At 71.3% G+C, this 14,380-nt stretch overlaps 2 protein-coding genes across 2 annotated transcripts in view; both read right to left on the bottom strand.

Moving 5' to 3' along the window:
- Nucleotides 1-206: 206 nt before the first annotated feature.
- Nucleotides 207-5,301, bottom strand: PHOX2A (paired like homeobox 2A). The gene is made up of 3 exons (XM_072851009.1): nt 5,041-5,301; nt 3,183-3,370; nt 207-961 (listed from the first exon to the last, which is right to left on the bottom strand). Exons 1-3 carry the CDS (start codon nt 5,249-5,251, stop codon nt 527-529), a joined length of 834 nt encoding a protein of 277 aa, XP_072707110.1. The 5' UTR covers nt 5,252-5,301; the 3' UTR covers nt 207-526.
- Nucleotides 5,302-11,364: 6,063 nt separating this feature from the next.
- CLPB (ClpB family mitochondrial disaggregase) overlaps nt 11,365-14,380 on the bottom strand; it is a gene marked incomplete at its 5' end in the record, with an annotated part of 72,268 nt that continues 69,252 nt past the window's right edge. The window contains 4 exon segments of the mRNA XM_072851007.1: nt 11,365-12,160; nt 12,478-12,582; nt 13,059-13,178; nt 13,741-13,814. Coding sequence (XP_072707108.1) covers nt 11,909-12,160; nt 12,478-12,582; nt 13,059-13,178; nt 13,741-13,814 — 551 coding nt within the window.

The raw sequence follows: 14,380 nt of genomic DNA, 5'->3' as shown, positions 1-14,380 counted from the left end.
GGCGTTGCCGGTGAGCGCGAAGCCCCCGTCCCGTGTTTGCCCCCCAAAATCCCATCGCATCCGGAGGAGGGGGTCTCCTCCCCTCCAGTCCTGCCGGGCCGGGGTGCTGCTGGGGGGGGCAAATCCGTGTCCGCAGGTGGGATCTGGGGGGGGGCATCACCCCCTCCCCGCGCCGAGGGGGCTCTCGCTGCCAAACTCCCCGGCACTGCTCCCCCTGCGGCCCCCAGGAACCCCAACCCTGAAGTGCTTCCTCACCCCGGGGGGGGTCTCCCGGGGGGGGCTGCCACGATGCCGGAGTGGGGTCCAGGAGAGGGTGGGGGTCCCGTGGCCCCCCCGGGGAGCAGCCTCGGGTGCAGGCGGCCAGGCAGGGGTGCAGGGTCCCCGGTCCATCTCCTCGCCGGCAGCCGTTTGCCGGAGCATCATCGCTGGGTCCGTGGTGGGAGCGTCGGCGCGGCGGGCGGGGGGCGTGGGGCGGCGGTGGGGGGCCGGGGGGGGTTCGGGGCAGCCGGATCCGGTGACCGGCGCATCAGAAGAGGTTTGTCTTGAGGGCGTTGGGCTTCCGATGGAAGGAGGAGAGGACACCGGAGAAAGGTCCCGGCACGGCTTCGGCAGGCTGCCAGGCCTTCAGCAGGTCGGCGGCGTTGGCGGCACCGCTGCTGGTGCTCACGCCGGGCCAGATGGGTGCCTTGAGGGGCTGGGGGGGGTGGCCGGGTCCCATGGGTGGCCCCGCACCGGGGCTGGGGCTCAGGCTGCTGCCGGGGCTGCCGAGGCTGCCGGCAGCGGGCAGGGATGCCGTGCTGTCCGGCGTCGGGCTGCAGTTGGATTCCTTGGACTCGTCGTCTTCCGAGGAAGAGCGCGGCTCTGACTTCTTGCTGGCGGTGCCGGCGGTGCCACCGGTACCCTTGGCGTTGGCCGCCCGCTCCTGCTTGCGGAATTTGGCTCGGCGGTTCTGGAACCAGACCTGGAGGGGACGGAGGGGACGGGAGGACCCCGCGCCACCGTCCCGGCGGGTTCGGGGAACCCGAAGCTCCGCGGCCCCCCCATGCCGGGGTGCTCGCCCCGGGGTGCCCCTTGCAGCACCCCCACTCCCACGGGCGAAACGTTTTCCACCGCACCGGGGCGGGGGGGGTCAATATATTTAAAACCAGCTACAAGCTTTGCAGCGTTGACGCCGGGCGCCGGCACGGCTGCGGTGCTGCGGCACGAGCACCGGCGATGCCGGGGGGCTGACGGGGAGGGGGCCCTGCCGGGGCCCAGGCTGCACCCCGCCTGCACCTCGTGGGGACAGAGCCCCCCCCACCCAGCCTGTGCCCCCCCCCAGCTCCCCGGCACACACCTTCCCCGCGGTGCCCACCGTGGCATCGGCCCTGCTCGTGTCCCTGCCGGGGAGGGAGGTGACCCCAGAGGTGGGACCCCCTCTCTCCAGCGAGGACTCGGTAGCGCACGGTCCCGGCAGGACGGGGATCACCCGTGGGCATCACCACTTCATTGCCAGCGGTTTTCCCCCAGGACCAGGTCCACCCCGAACCGCAGCAGGCTCTGTCCCCGCGGCCGGCTGGGGACGTCACCGGCCTCCCCTGGAAACGGCCGGGCCTGGGAACGCCGCCCGGCCCCCCATCCTTGGGGTCAGGACCCCACGGCCCCGTGGGGCTGCAGCGTCCGTCCTGCCTGCGGGCTGCTGAAGGCCAAGGGCAGGCTGCGCCGCTGCTGCGGAGGGGCGGCTGCCGGGGCCGAGCCGTGCCGTCCCGGTGAGTGCCAACCGCCAGCCCGGCCATATCCCCTGGCTGCGCCACCGCACCGGGGGACGCTGTGGGGGAGAGGGGTCCCACGGGGCCCTTCACCCCCGGAGCATCCCCGGTGCAAGGACACGCCGGGGGGTGGCCCAGGGACGTTCCCCGGGGTGCCGGGGACGCGGGCGCTGGCTGGAGATGGATCTCGCTGCTGGGACCCACCGAGGGGGAGAGCCGGGGCTGGGGTGCAGCGGCACCCACCAAAGGCACCCAGACACCCCTCCTGAGCTGTCCCCACGTCACCGAGCTGTGGGTCGCCACGGCTTGGCGTGCAGCGGCCAAACCCCGCTCCCCGTGCCCTTCCCCGGCCGTGCCCGCTGCTCCGGTCCCGCCCGGCCCCTCTCAGCCCCCCCGTACCCTGGCACGGTCCCAGCCCCCCGGCACGGCCCCGTGGCACTCCCAGGCACCCACCCTTCGCCCGTGGAAATGGGGGACCGCCGTTTCTCCCCCCCCAGCGCTGACAAAGGGAATCACCCCACGGTGCCCGAGAGCCCCGCGCTGGGGGGCAGGAGCTGCCCCAGCCCACCCGGTTTGCACCCAAAACCGGCGAGGAGCTGGGGCTGAGGCCGGGTGGGGACCCCTGCCCCGAGCCCTGCACGCCCCGCGGCCGGCACTGCGGCAGCCGGGCTGGGGGCCGAGGGACAGATCCCCTCCCTCTGCGGGGAGTCTCCCTCCCCATCGAGCACCCCCCGAGCAGCGTCCCCCCTCTCCGGAGGGGTGACACTGGCCGCGTCCCTCCGAGGGCCATCGTCCCACGGGGAGCCTCTCCCTGCAGCGGGACCGGGTGCCCCGTGGGGACCGCGGTGCTGACAAAGGGGGGGCTGCCCCGAGGAAGGGGGGCCGCACCGACTAAGGGGGGTCTTCGCCGTGGGGCCGGTCTCCGTCCCCCGCTGCCTTTACGACCCCACCCGCCCTCGGTGCATTTGGGGCTGTGATAAACCGCGGCTGGTGGGTGCCACCGCAACGGTGACGCGGCACAAACCAAAGCCCCCATCTCTGCCGGCAGCCGGGCTGGGCCCCGGGGGTTTCCTCCGAGCCCCCCACGACGCTGCCCCATCCCGTCCCCTCGCCGCTGCGGTGACGGAGCGGGGTCCCCGTCCCCCGTCCCAGCCGATCCCCGGGGGCCTGCCTGGGCACCGCCGGGGGAAACGCCCCGGGCCCGGCACCGGGCAAACTCACGGACGCGTTCGAGTGGCCGGGGGGGGGTCCCCGCGCTGGGACCCTGCAGGGGGTCCCCACCGCTACCCCGGCAAAGCGGCGGGGTCCCGGGCAGGGTCCCCAGGCCGCGGAGCCCGCGGTTGGGGCGCGGCCACCTGCACCCCAGCTCCCGCTCGGGTGGGCCCAGAGCCCCCCGCTCCGTCCCCGGGCCCCTGGGTGCCCCCGGCAGCTCACCTGCACCCGGGCTTCGGTGAGGTCGATCTTGAGGGCCAGCTCCTCGCGGGTGTAGATGTCGGGGTAGTGGGTCTCGGCGAAGACCCTCTCCAGCTCCTTCAGCTGGGAGCTGGTGAACGTCGTCCGGATCCGGCGCTGCTTCCGCTTCTCGTTGATGCCCGACGGGTCCGAGAAGAATTTGTAGGGCACTGGGGAGGGAGAGGAGGGGGTGAGCGGGCAGGGGGGCAGGGAGCCGGGGGGCAGGGAGGGCAGGGGGGCACCGGCCGGGACCCGCACGGCAGGAGGCACCGGGCAGGAGGCACCGGGCAGGGATGAACCGGGCAGGGATGAACCGGGCAGGGATGCACCGGGCACGGATGAACTGGGCAGGAGGCACCGGGCAGGAGGCACCGGGCACGGAGGCACCGGGCACGGAGGCACCGGGCAGGGATGAACCGGGCAGGGATGCACCGGGCACGGATGAACCGGGCGCGGAGGCACCGGGCAGGGATGAACCGGGCAGGGCAGGCAGGGTGGCGGCAGAGCTCGGCCCCGGTCCCGTTCGTTCGTTGCCGCCGCCGCCCCCTCGGCGGGACGCGGTGCCGGGAGGGGGGGGAAGCGCGGTGCGGGACCGGGACCGGGACCGGGACCAGGACCGGGACCGGGGCCGGGGCCGGGGCCGGGGGGAGCGGCCGGTGCCGTCCGGCGGCCCCGTCGTTGTCGGCGCATCCGCGGGCAGCGCGTCCGCGGCGACAACGAAAGCGGAGCGGGGAGGGGGGACCCGGCGGCGGCGACCCCCGCCCAGCCCCGCTCCGGCGCCGCCGCCGCCCCGGGGACCTCGGGGGCTCCGCGGCCGCGCCCGGGGCGCCCGGCCGGTACCGCGGTGGGGAACGGCCCGGGGCTGCGGGGCTGCGGACACCGGCGGTGCCGGGAGTCGGTGGCACCGAGCACCGGCGGTACCGAGCACCGGCGGTACCGGGACCGGGAATCGGTGGCACCGAGCACCGGCGGCAGTCGTTACCGATGGCATCGAGCCCTGACGGTTGTCGAGCACCGACGGCAGCGAGAACCGCCGGTACCGAGCACCAGCGGTACCGGGAACCGAAGGTACCGAGCACCGGCGGCAAAGGGCACCGGCGGTACCGGGAATCGATGGCACCGAGCACCGGCCGCAGCGGGAGCCGCCGGTCCGAGCACCGCCGGCACCGAGCACCGGCGGCAGCGGGTATAGACGTTACCGAGCACCGGCGGCAGCGGGCACCGACACTGCCGGGCACCACCGGCAGCGGGAACCGACGGTTATCGAGCACCGACGCTACTGGGAACCGCCGGCACGGAGCACCGGCGGCAGCGGGAACCGACAGTACCGGGCACCGGGGGCACCGAGCACCGGCGGCAGCCGGTACAGACGGTACCGAGCACCGACGGCAGCGGGAACCGACGGCCCCGAGCCCTGGCAGTGCCGGGCACCGCCGGGACCGCCGGCGGCGGGGACCGACAGTACCGGGCACCGGCGGCAGCGGGTATAGACGGTACCGAGCACCGGCGGCAGCGGGAACCGACGGTATGGAGCACGGCCGGCACGCAGCACCGCCGGCGGCCGTTACGGACGGCCCCGAGCCCCGGCAGCGCCGGGCGCCGCCGCGACCGAGCCCCGCCGGGACCGCCGGCGGCGGGGACCGACGGTACCGGGCACCGGCGGCAGCGGGTAGAGGCGTTACCGAGCACCGGCGGCAGCGGGAACCGACGGCCCCGAGCCCCGGCGGTGCCGGGCACCGCCGCGACCGCCGGCAGCGGGGACCGCCGGCAGCGGGGACCGGCAGTACCGCGCGGCGGCGGGACCCAGCCCCGACGGGGCGGGCGGCGGCGGGGCCGTTACCTGCCGCGTAGGGCGAGGGCTGGTGGTCGCGGAGCGCGCCCAGGGCGCAGCTGGCGGGGGCGAGCGGGGCGCAGGCGGGGCCGGGCGCGAAGCCCCCCCGCATGGGGCTGTACTGGAAGGAGCCGGCCTGGCTGCAGGGGCTGAACTCGTAGGCGGACGCCTCCATGGCGGCCACGCAGGAGTCGTAGGAGTTGAGGTAGGAGTAGTCCATGGCGAGCGCGGAGCGGCCCCGGCTGCCGCCCGCCCGTCACCGCCGCCGCCTGCCCGCCGGCCCCCGGCCCGCCCCCGCCATCCGCCGCCCCAGCCCGCCCCGGGCCGCCGCGCCCCGTAAATATACCGGCGGGGGGAGCGGCGGACAAAGCCCGCGCTCGCCGGGGGTTTTGCATGACAATATCTCCCGGGGACGGCGGGCGCGGCGGCAGCGGGCGGAGCCGCCCCCCGCCCCGCCGCCGCCCCCGCCCTTAACCCTTCGCGGGCGCCCGCCGAGCCCCGCAACCCCGCCCGGCCCCGGCCCCGGCCCCGGCCCCGGCCCCGGCCCCGCAGCCGCGCACGTCGGGGCGGGCGGTCCGGTCCTGCCCGCGGCGGGGCCCCCCCGGCCCGGCAGCGGCGGCCCCGGCCCCGCCGCCACCCCCATCCCCGGTGCCGTCCGCCACCCCTGGCCCCCCGGCCCCAGCCCAGCTCCGTCCCCTTCCCCATCCCCATCCTCACCCCCATCCCCATCCCAATTCCATCCCCATCCCCTTCCCCATCCTCATCCTCATCCCCTTCCCCTTCCCAATTCCATCCCCTTCCCCATCCCTCTTCCCTTCCTCATCCCCACCCCACCCTGCCCTCCAGCCCCACGGACCCCTCCCCACCCCACAGCCCCTTCCCCCGGGCGCCTCCACCCGCCCACACCCCACGGCAGCACAGGGGGGGCCCAGGGTGCCCCACGCCCAGGCCGGCCCCTCCGGGCACCCACCCACGGCACAGCTGGGGGGGGGTGCCCCCAGCCAGCGCAGCCCCGGAGCCCAGCACCGGGGGGCCCGGAGCACCCCCGCCCCCCCCACCCCCCTCGCAGGGGTCCCGCGGGGACGGGGAGCGGGGCTGGGGGCTCCTTCGTGCCCGTGCAGGGGGACGGGGCGGGGGGATGCTCGGGGGGACGCACAGCCCCCCCCCATCCTCAGAGCAGGTCACCCCGGCTGGGGGGGGCTGGACAGACGGACGGACGGACGGTCAGTCCCTGGGCCCTCTGTGGGCCCCTGCCCCCCGAGCCCAGCCCCGGGGGGTCACGGGATGACCCCGGGGTGGGGGGCACCGGGCACCCCGAGCCCTGCAGTCCCCCCCCACCTCCGTCCCGCACCCAGGGGACCCCCGGCCTCGGGGACAGACCCCTCCTGGGGGGGCCCGGCTGCGGCTTCGCCGGCCAAGGGCAGGCGATGCCCCGCCAGCACCGGGGAGCGAGGGGCCGCGGCCCCCGGCGTGGGGGGGCCCAGGCCGCCGGTTGTCCCTTCCCCCATCGGTCACCCCCTCCCGGGCCCTCCATCCATCCATGCACCCCAGCAGCCACTGTGTCCCCAGTGTCCCCGAGCACCGGCCGCCCTCGCAGGTGCCGTCCCGGCCACGTGCTGTGGGAAGGCCTCGCCGTCCCCTGGGACCAGCGTCCGGGTCCCCTTCACCGGGGGGGTCCCCTGCACCGGGGGGGTCCCCTGCACCGGGGTCCCCTTCATTGAGGGGGTCTCTGGGGCTGAGCATCCCCGGAGCAGGAGGGCGGCGGAGGCACCCCACCACCCATGGGTGCAGGGGGGGAGCAGGGGGCTGTGGGGGTGCTCAGCCCCCTCCTCTCCCTGGAGGGCTCTGCCCTTTCCCCCCCCCAATTTGCAGCCCGGCTGAATCTCAAAGCGCCTCCCCCCGCTGGGCCCCCCCCCCGCTGGGGCCAAGGTAAAGGCTTCGCCCCTTTTCAGCGGCCCCGGGGGGCGCGGGGGGGATTTGGGGAGGATTTGGGGAGGATTGGGGACATTTTCAAGACAAACACTTTCACTAAAGAGGATTTAAAAGTCTAATTACGGCCGGCTGAGGGCTTTGTGCCCCGGCCGGGAGGAGGGGGCTCGCTGCCCCCCCAGTGGGCACCGGCCCCGGGGGGGGGAAAGGCCGGACCCTGCCCAGGGCCCGGGGGACCCGGGGCTTGTCCCCGCTGGGGCGCAGGGACGGGGCTGGGGTGCTCAGCACCGGCCCCCGCCGGCCTGGGGGCTGCCTGGGACCTGTCCTGCCCCACATCCTGCCCCATCTCTGCCCTCTGTCCTGCTCCACATCCTGCCCTGCATCCTGCCCCATGTCCTGCCCCATGCCCTGCCCCCCATCCTGCCCCCCATCCTGCCCCACGTCCTGCCCCACGTCCTGCCCCGTGCCCTGCCACATCTCCTGCCCCATCTCTTCCCTGCATCCTGACCCATCTTCTGCCCCATCCTGCCCCACATCCTGCCCCACATCCCGCAGGGCAGAGCTGCTGCCCCTGCTCCCGGCCGGGCTCCCCTCGCCGGCCGGGTGCCCCCGGTTCCACCCGGGTGGGCCGGGTCCGGGTCCGGGCCTTCGCGTGGGACCCTCGGGACACCCGTGGGTGCGGGCAGGGGTCGGTGGGTGCTCCCCACCCAAGCCCACCCCAGCTGCGCCGGCCGAGCGGGCAGGTTGCTAAACAAGTTAATTAGATCACGGAGCTGGAGGCTGGCGGCTGAGCGAGAGCCCCGACTGTCAGGCTGCTGGAGTTGTGAAAAAGTTAATTCAATTAAGTTTTCCCTCTAAACTAATTAGGCAGCAATCTGCCACGCAAGGAGCTGCTGCTATTGCTACCCAGAGCCAGGGGCAGAACGGGGCGGGGGGAGCAAGGAGGATGAAGGGGATGAAGGAGGGGAGGAGAGGGAGGGGGACAAGGGGGAGGGGTCGGGGAGCGGGATGGGGGCAGCCAGGGCTCCCCGTCCCCGCGCGGGCGGCGGTGGGGGGCAGCGCCGGGAGCCCCCCCGTATCCCCGCGGCTCCCATGGGAGCTGGGGTGCCGATGTGGGTGACGCCTCCTGACTTGGGTGGGTGAAGGAAGATGGGTGCTGGCAGCAGGGGCACGCGGCTGTGCCCAGCATCGCTCGACGGGGCGGGGGCGCAGGCTGACCCCCCCCGCCCCCCAAACCGGGTGGCGATGGCAGCGGGGAGGGCTGGGCACGGCGGAGGAGCCGGGGACAGGGACCCCCGTCCCTCCGTCCTGCTGGGCTCGGGGGGGCCGCCCATGACCCGAGGGCCGTGTCCGTGTGCCCAGGCGGGTCGGGGCCGGAGGGGCCGATGGGACCCCCTCTGGCGGGACCCCCTTCGGGCCCACCCCGGGTCCCTGCGCAGCTCGAGTCCCAGCTTTGTCGGGGTCGTCGACCGGGCGCAGCCCGTGCCCCACGACGCGCCCGATGGCGGCACCCACGGCATCGTCCCGCGGCCCGTCCGGGCTGCGTCACCCCACGGGGACCCCCGTGCTGTGGCGGGGACCCCCGGCGGGTCCCGGCCCCGACGCCTGGTCCCGCACCGTGCACGGCCCAACGGTGCCAGAGGCCTCCGGCCGCTGCCGCTGCTTTGTTCCCGGTGACAAAGCCCCACGCCGGGGCTGCACCGAGGCCCCTCCGCTCGCTGGAGCTCGCCTGCCCCTAATCGAATTAGGAGCCCGGCACGGGGCTGAAGGCTGGCGGTAATTGAATTTCCCCCGTCACAGCCTGATGTTTCTCCCCTCCAGATCCTGCCTCCCGTTTATTGTTCCCGGCCCGGCTGCGGTGGCACATTTATTTGATCTGTCAGAGGGAGCCCTTTCACCCGCTGCTGTTTGCTCAGAGGACGCCGGCGCCGCGCCTCCAGCACCATTAAAAACAAATAAAATGATCGGGGAGGGCCCCGGCCGCCCCCCAGCGCTGCCCCGGCCGGGGCCCCGGTGGCCGCACTCCTTGGGGGGCTGGCACGGCACGGCACGGCACAGGGTGACGTGGCTGGGCAGAGCGTGGCACGGCGTGGCACGGCATCGCGTGGCACAGACAGCATGGCACGGCGCGGCGTGGCACAGCAGAGCGTGACACGACACGGCACGGCATGGCGGAGCTTGGCATAGCGTGGGCCGGGACGGCGTGGCACGGCACGGCACAGCACGGCACAAGCTGACATGGCACGGCACAGCGTGGTGTGACACGGCATGGCACAGTGCGGCAGCACAGCATGCACGGCACAGCACGGCGTGACGTGGTGTGACCTGGCACGGCACGGTGCGACGTGGCACAGAATGGCACGGCGTGGCACAGCACGCCCGGCCGTGGGCTCCCCGCTCTCCCGTCAGGTGCAGGAGCACCCACGAGAGCCCCGGCATCGGGTGCCCTGAGCCCGGCGGTGTTGTGGGGGTGCCGGTGTCGCGGCACGCCGGTGCTGGGGTGGCTCGGGCACGGAGGGAGCAGCTCCCTGGGGCTGCAAGGAGGGAATCCTGCCTTCATCCCTGGGGTCAGCCTCACGCAGCACTGCTGTGCGCACCCCCGCACACCCTGGCACACACTTTACCACCATTTTCAGCCCCGTTTCTCCTTGCAGCCCCCCGGCTTTGGGGCCTGGCTGGCACCGGCGGAGGCCCCAGCGATCCCGGCTTTGCCCGGCGTGGTGCCGGACTGCGGCCGGAGGGAGCCGAGCCCCCGCGTCCACGCAGAGCGCGGGGCTGGTGTTGGCCGGCATCTCGTCGCTGCAGGAGGTGACGGCAGGTTTGGGGATGCCACTCGCTGTCCTGCGAGGCACCCCGGTGTTTTCGGGGACCCCCTCCCCGAGCCCTGGCCCCCCCCCCGCACCCCTGCCCGCCTGGGCCAAGGACGCGAAGCTGTGGGCAAAGGTGTGGGTGATTCCCCGGCCGTGGCACGGGGGGAAGAGGCAGGGCGAGCTCCCCTGGCCTCGGCCGTCCCCGCCACTGGTCCCCCACCGGGAGCGAATCTCAGTTTGAGAGGGTCCGGCAAAGCCCGGGGAAGCTCCAAAACTGTTTCGGGGAAGAGAAACCCGCCCCGGCCGGCCTGCCGGCCTCTTGCTGGGCACCTTGAGTGGCTCGTAAAGGCCAAACCCTGCCGCCGGAGACCCCCTTCCCCATCCAGCCCCATCCCCGGGCACTGCCAGCCCCCGCATCCCGGCGCCTGGGTGGGAACGGGCTCGGCCGCTCCGGCTCCGTCACCCACCGGGATGGGGGTTGAGAGCAGCAGGGCACCCACGGGCCACCGGCACGGGCGACGCCTGGGTCGCGGCAGCTCCCCTTGCCACCCCAGCGGCTCCGTTTCGGCAGAGCTCTCCCCCTTTTCCAGCCTCCCCCCCGCCCCCCCAGTTGGCAGCCCTGGCCGAAGGCAGCGCTCGGTCCCCAGCAGCGTCACGGAATTAAGCCCCGCGGCAGGAAAAGGCGGCAGGGATGGAAAGGCGGGTCAAGGCAGCCCCCCAAAACCTCCACGTAGCCCCTGGAAAATGAGTGCCAGCCCCAAAACCAAACCCACGCCGCGGCCCGGCAGCGCCAGCGGGGACGCTCGGCCCGGGGGACTTCACACCGTGGCTTGGCCGTGTCGGACGGGGACCCCGGCAGCTCGCTGCCACCTCCGACTGCGACCGTGACTTACGGCTCGTTAATTCTGGAGGGCTATTTGGGTTGATTTCTTTTTGTATTTCATTTCTTGCTCTTCGTCATCCGCCCCTGAGGCTGGAGGAGTCGGTGCTGTGGGGGTGAAGCACCGGTGGCAGAGAGGGCTGCACCCCGAAGGAGACCCTCACCCCTGGAGCCCTCCATCCCTGTCCCACTGCCGGCCCGTCCCCGGAGGAGTGACCGTGGGGGGCTCAGGGTCAGCCCCCAGCCCCAGCCAGCCCCGGGGACCCGCAGACACGGCCGGCGGCAGGATCAGGCCCCGCAGAGCTCACGGGGACGCTCTGCAAACCACGGCTTGGGAGAGCGAAACCTCCCACCTACGAACACGCGGGAAAAATCCAACTCTGCCCGGCGAGAGCCACCGTAAGGTTCAATTTGTCTGGGCCGGGGATCTTTGCTCCAGCTCCGGCACCGGGGACGGCTCGGGCAGGTAGGTGAAGCCCGAGATATTAAATATGTCCCAGAAGCAGGTCAGAAAGCAGCGGGGAGAGGATTTAGTGAAGGGTTTGCTCCGGGATGTCGCCCGGCCGGGACGGGGAGATGTGCCGGTGGCGTTGAGGGCTCCCGGTGATGGGCAGGGGACGCGGGAGCTCCCCGGGGACGTGTCCTGCCCACGGGCAATCCCCACCGCTGCTCCACGCGTCCTCCCCTGCCCGCGCCAGACGCAGCAGGTCGTATGTGCACGCCGTGTTTATTGCAATAAATAAAGAGAAGCGGGCGAAATACAGAGTCGGAGCGCCTGGTGGCTTTTAAAATCACTCCGTCGCACACTCGGTCCCTGTCCTTACCCCTTTGCGGCCGCAGCCCACGCCAGCAAACCCAGCCTCCACAGAGAGGAGCGAATGACAAATCCCACCCGAGCCGGACACCCCGGCTCCCGTACGGTCTGAAATCAGTTTTCCCCTTTCTTAAAAAGCTCTGGCCCCTTCTCTTGTGCCAAGTGAAAGCCCAGGACCCTCCACCGCTACGTCCCCGAACGGCAGCGCGGCACCTCGGCACCCATAGCTGCAAGCTCCAGACCCCCCCAGCGCCCACCGGCCCCGTGCCCGGCTCCGGCGCAGCGGAGGAAGCAGGAGCACGGCTTTTCCCCTGCCCCGACCGCTCCCCGCCCTCACCGACGTGGCCACATCGCACGCTGCGAGTCGGGCGGTATTTTATTGTCGACCCACGCTGCCTGCAGCGTCGCGCGGGCAGAGCGTGCTCCAGGAGCGCTCGTCGCTGCCTACAAGAAGTAAGTGATGTTTTCTGGGTTCAGAGGCGCTTGGATGTCCAGTTTTCGGGATTTGCTGTCTTTTTCCACTATCTCCAACCGCAGGGTCGGCATCTTAGTTTTCTCCGCTCCCGGGGAAGAGCTGTCCTTGGTTTTCAGCAGCTGCTTGTCCGAGTCCTCCACCGTGATCCTCAGGGTGCAGCCCCTCGGCAGCAGGTCCTGCTCGTAGGCAGCTGCCAGCTGGTTCACGATGCGCCGCTCGACCTGGAGACGAAAAACCAAGCTCCCATCAGAAAACCCCTGCGAGCGGCCTGCCGGGGAGCCGGGCAGCTCTCCTTCCCACCCTCGGGCAGCGCAGGATCCCACGGCCTCCTGCTCGTCCTCCTTACTCCCCGGCTCTTTCTGGAGCGTACCGGTTCTGCCGTTTCTTCCCCCAGACCACGGCCATCTCCCCTCGGGAGCCGCGGGGACCCTCTTCCGCGGGACAGACCCAAACAGTATCACCCTCCCGACTCCCCCCGCGCGGAGCGGGGCTGGCGGTGATGCCGTGGGCTTCGCCCGTGCTCCGTCCTTGGCTTTACCTCGTGTTTGATAGACCGGGCACCGTAGTGCAGGTTGTAGCCGTCAGCCAGCACGTCCATGACCTCCCTGTCCCAGAGCAGGGTGATGTTGTGCCTCGCCTTGGCCTGCCGGGTGAGGAAGAGGAGGAAGAGTTACCGAAGCCTTCGAGCGTCCCCGGCACCCCATTCCTGGAGCCGTGGGGACGCCGCGGGCAGCACGGTGGGGTGCGAGCGTCCCTGGGCCGAGGAAGAAAGGGCACCGAGAGCTCCGCCAGGCCAGACCCACCAAAGCAAAGTCCCCTAATTCCTACTTAGCCCCCCCGGGAGAGCTCAGATGTGCAAAGACCAATTGGACAGATGACGGCTCTGAAGGTGGCCCGAAGCTCATCCCTGCCCCAACGCAGGAGGAACCGTCCCCCACCTCCCCACGAGGTCCCTACCCTCCCGAGTAGGGTCCCCTCGTGTTGAACAGCGTGGAAGACTACGGTGAAGATCTACATCCACTCTGCTTCCACATCAGGAGGATGAAGGCTTAGGCAGGGACTTTCTCCTGCTCATGCGTCTCGGGAGAAGTTACCTCTAAAGCCATGGATGGTTTTTACCTTCTTGGCCCAAAAATTCAGCTCCTTGTTGACAAGCTGGATGAGCTCCGAGTGGCAAAAAGGGAGAAAATAGACAATCTCATTGATCCTCCCCAGGAATTCGTCTCGTCTGAAGTGAGCCTGCAGGGACAAGGGGTGAAGGTCAGCGGGGACAGGGCTGGTGACCCCGCTAGGGACAGTGACGCTGCAGGAGGAGCTCCCCAGGGATCACCCCCCCTCCGACAGCTCACGCAGCCACGAGGAGAGGCCCCGGCAGCCATCCCACCCCACGCCACGGAGCTGGAAATCCGTCCTGCCCGATCCGGGGGTCTCCAGGTCTCAGCATGGCTGAGGGGAGGAATTAATTCTGCTGGAGACGGCGAGAGGAACTAGAAACGAATCTTTCCTGCGGCGTTTTAAGCCCCCAAATCCCACCGCAGCACGTCCCACCCCACGTCCCCCTTCTTGTCTCACGTCGTTGCTCTAATAAAAGAGCACAGGGAGTGAATAAGATGCTGATATCTATTTCTGCTGGGTTCTGACCTTACTTCTTAGTGTCTGAAAATTTAAAAATGACGTCGTGTCGCTTATCTCGCAGCTGGGTGAGGAACGCAGATACCGCATCGAATGATTCGGTGACCAAAGCTCAGGACACCTGAAACATCAGCCACGGAAAAAAAAAGAAAAAAAAAATCACCTCTACCTTCAAGATGGGGCGAATAACCTTTTCCTTGAACTGCTTGGAGATGGTTATCTTGTCGGTCATCTGGACATCCTCTGAAAGACAGGAGGACACGGGGTGTCGGTGGGTAATGCGGGACGTGGGCTTCCCGCCTGCCCGGCGCCTGGAGGACGGACGAGCAGAGCAGCCTGGCGGACCTGGAACCCCGCACGTGCGCCCGCCCCACGCTTGGTTTGGTAGGGGATGTCCCTGCGCTCGTTGCTCTGGACAGAGGGTCTGGGTCTCCCGTGGGTGCCCCTGCACACGTCGGGTGCCCGAGGAGAGCACCCTACGCTGACGTCTTCTTGCGCTTGCTCTCCGCCCTACAGCCCCAGGAGCTGCCTCCCGCAGGTTTCGCATAGCACGGACCCTGCCCGGCGGCTGGGCTCCGGGAGCCGGTGCCGGTTACACGACGCACGGAGCACGCCGTCACCCGGGGCTGCTCTGCGTGGGCTCCCGCGGCTCTGTCAGGCGCAGGAACGGTCCCGGGTCCCTTCAGCAAACAGCAAAACCCACGCTCAGACCGTTCTGGCCGGACTCTACTTCCCTGCGCCGACTGCAGATGGAGCCAGGGTCTGGCTGGCTCCCGAATCCCAGCTCGGAACTACCACAGGCAGCTCAA

The sequence above is a fragment of the Ciconia boyciana genome, chromosome 1, assembly GCF_034638445.1.
Source record: "Ciconia boyciana chromosome 1, ASM3463844v1, whole genome shotgun sequence".
NCBI lineage: Eukaryota > Metazoa > Chordata > Aves > Ciconiiformes > Ciconiidae > Ciconia > Ciconia boyciana.
The sequence above is the reverse complement of the archived record's forward strand: the minus strand, read 5'-3'. Positions and strand labels throughout refer to the sequence as shown.

Coding starts and splice junctions, on each gene's coding strand:
- PHOX2A (XM_072851009.1), bottom strand. CDS start 5,251: ATGGACTACTCCTACCTCAACTCCTACGACTCCTGCGTGGCCGCCATG. Junction 3,371..5,040: donor GCCCTCGCCCTACGCGGCAG/GTAACGGCCCCG, acceptor CTCCCTCCCCAG/TGCCCTACAAATTCTTCTCG. Junction 962..3,182: donor TCACCGAAGCCCGGGTGCAG/GTGAGCTGCCGG, acceptor CGTCCCCTCCAG/GTCTGGTTCCAGAACCGCCG.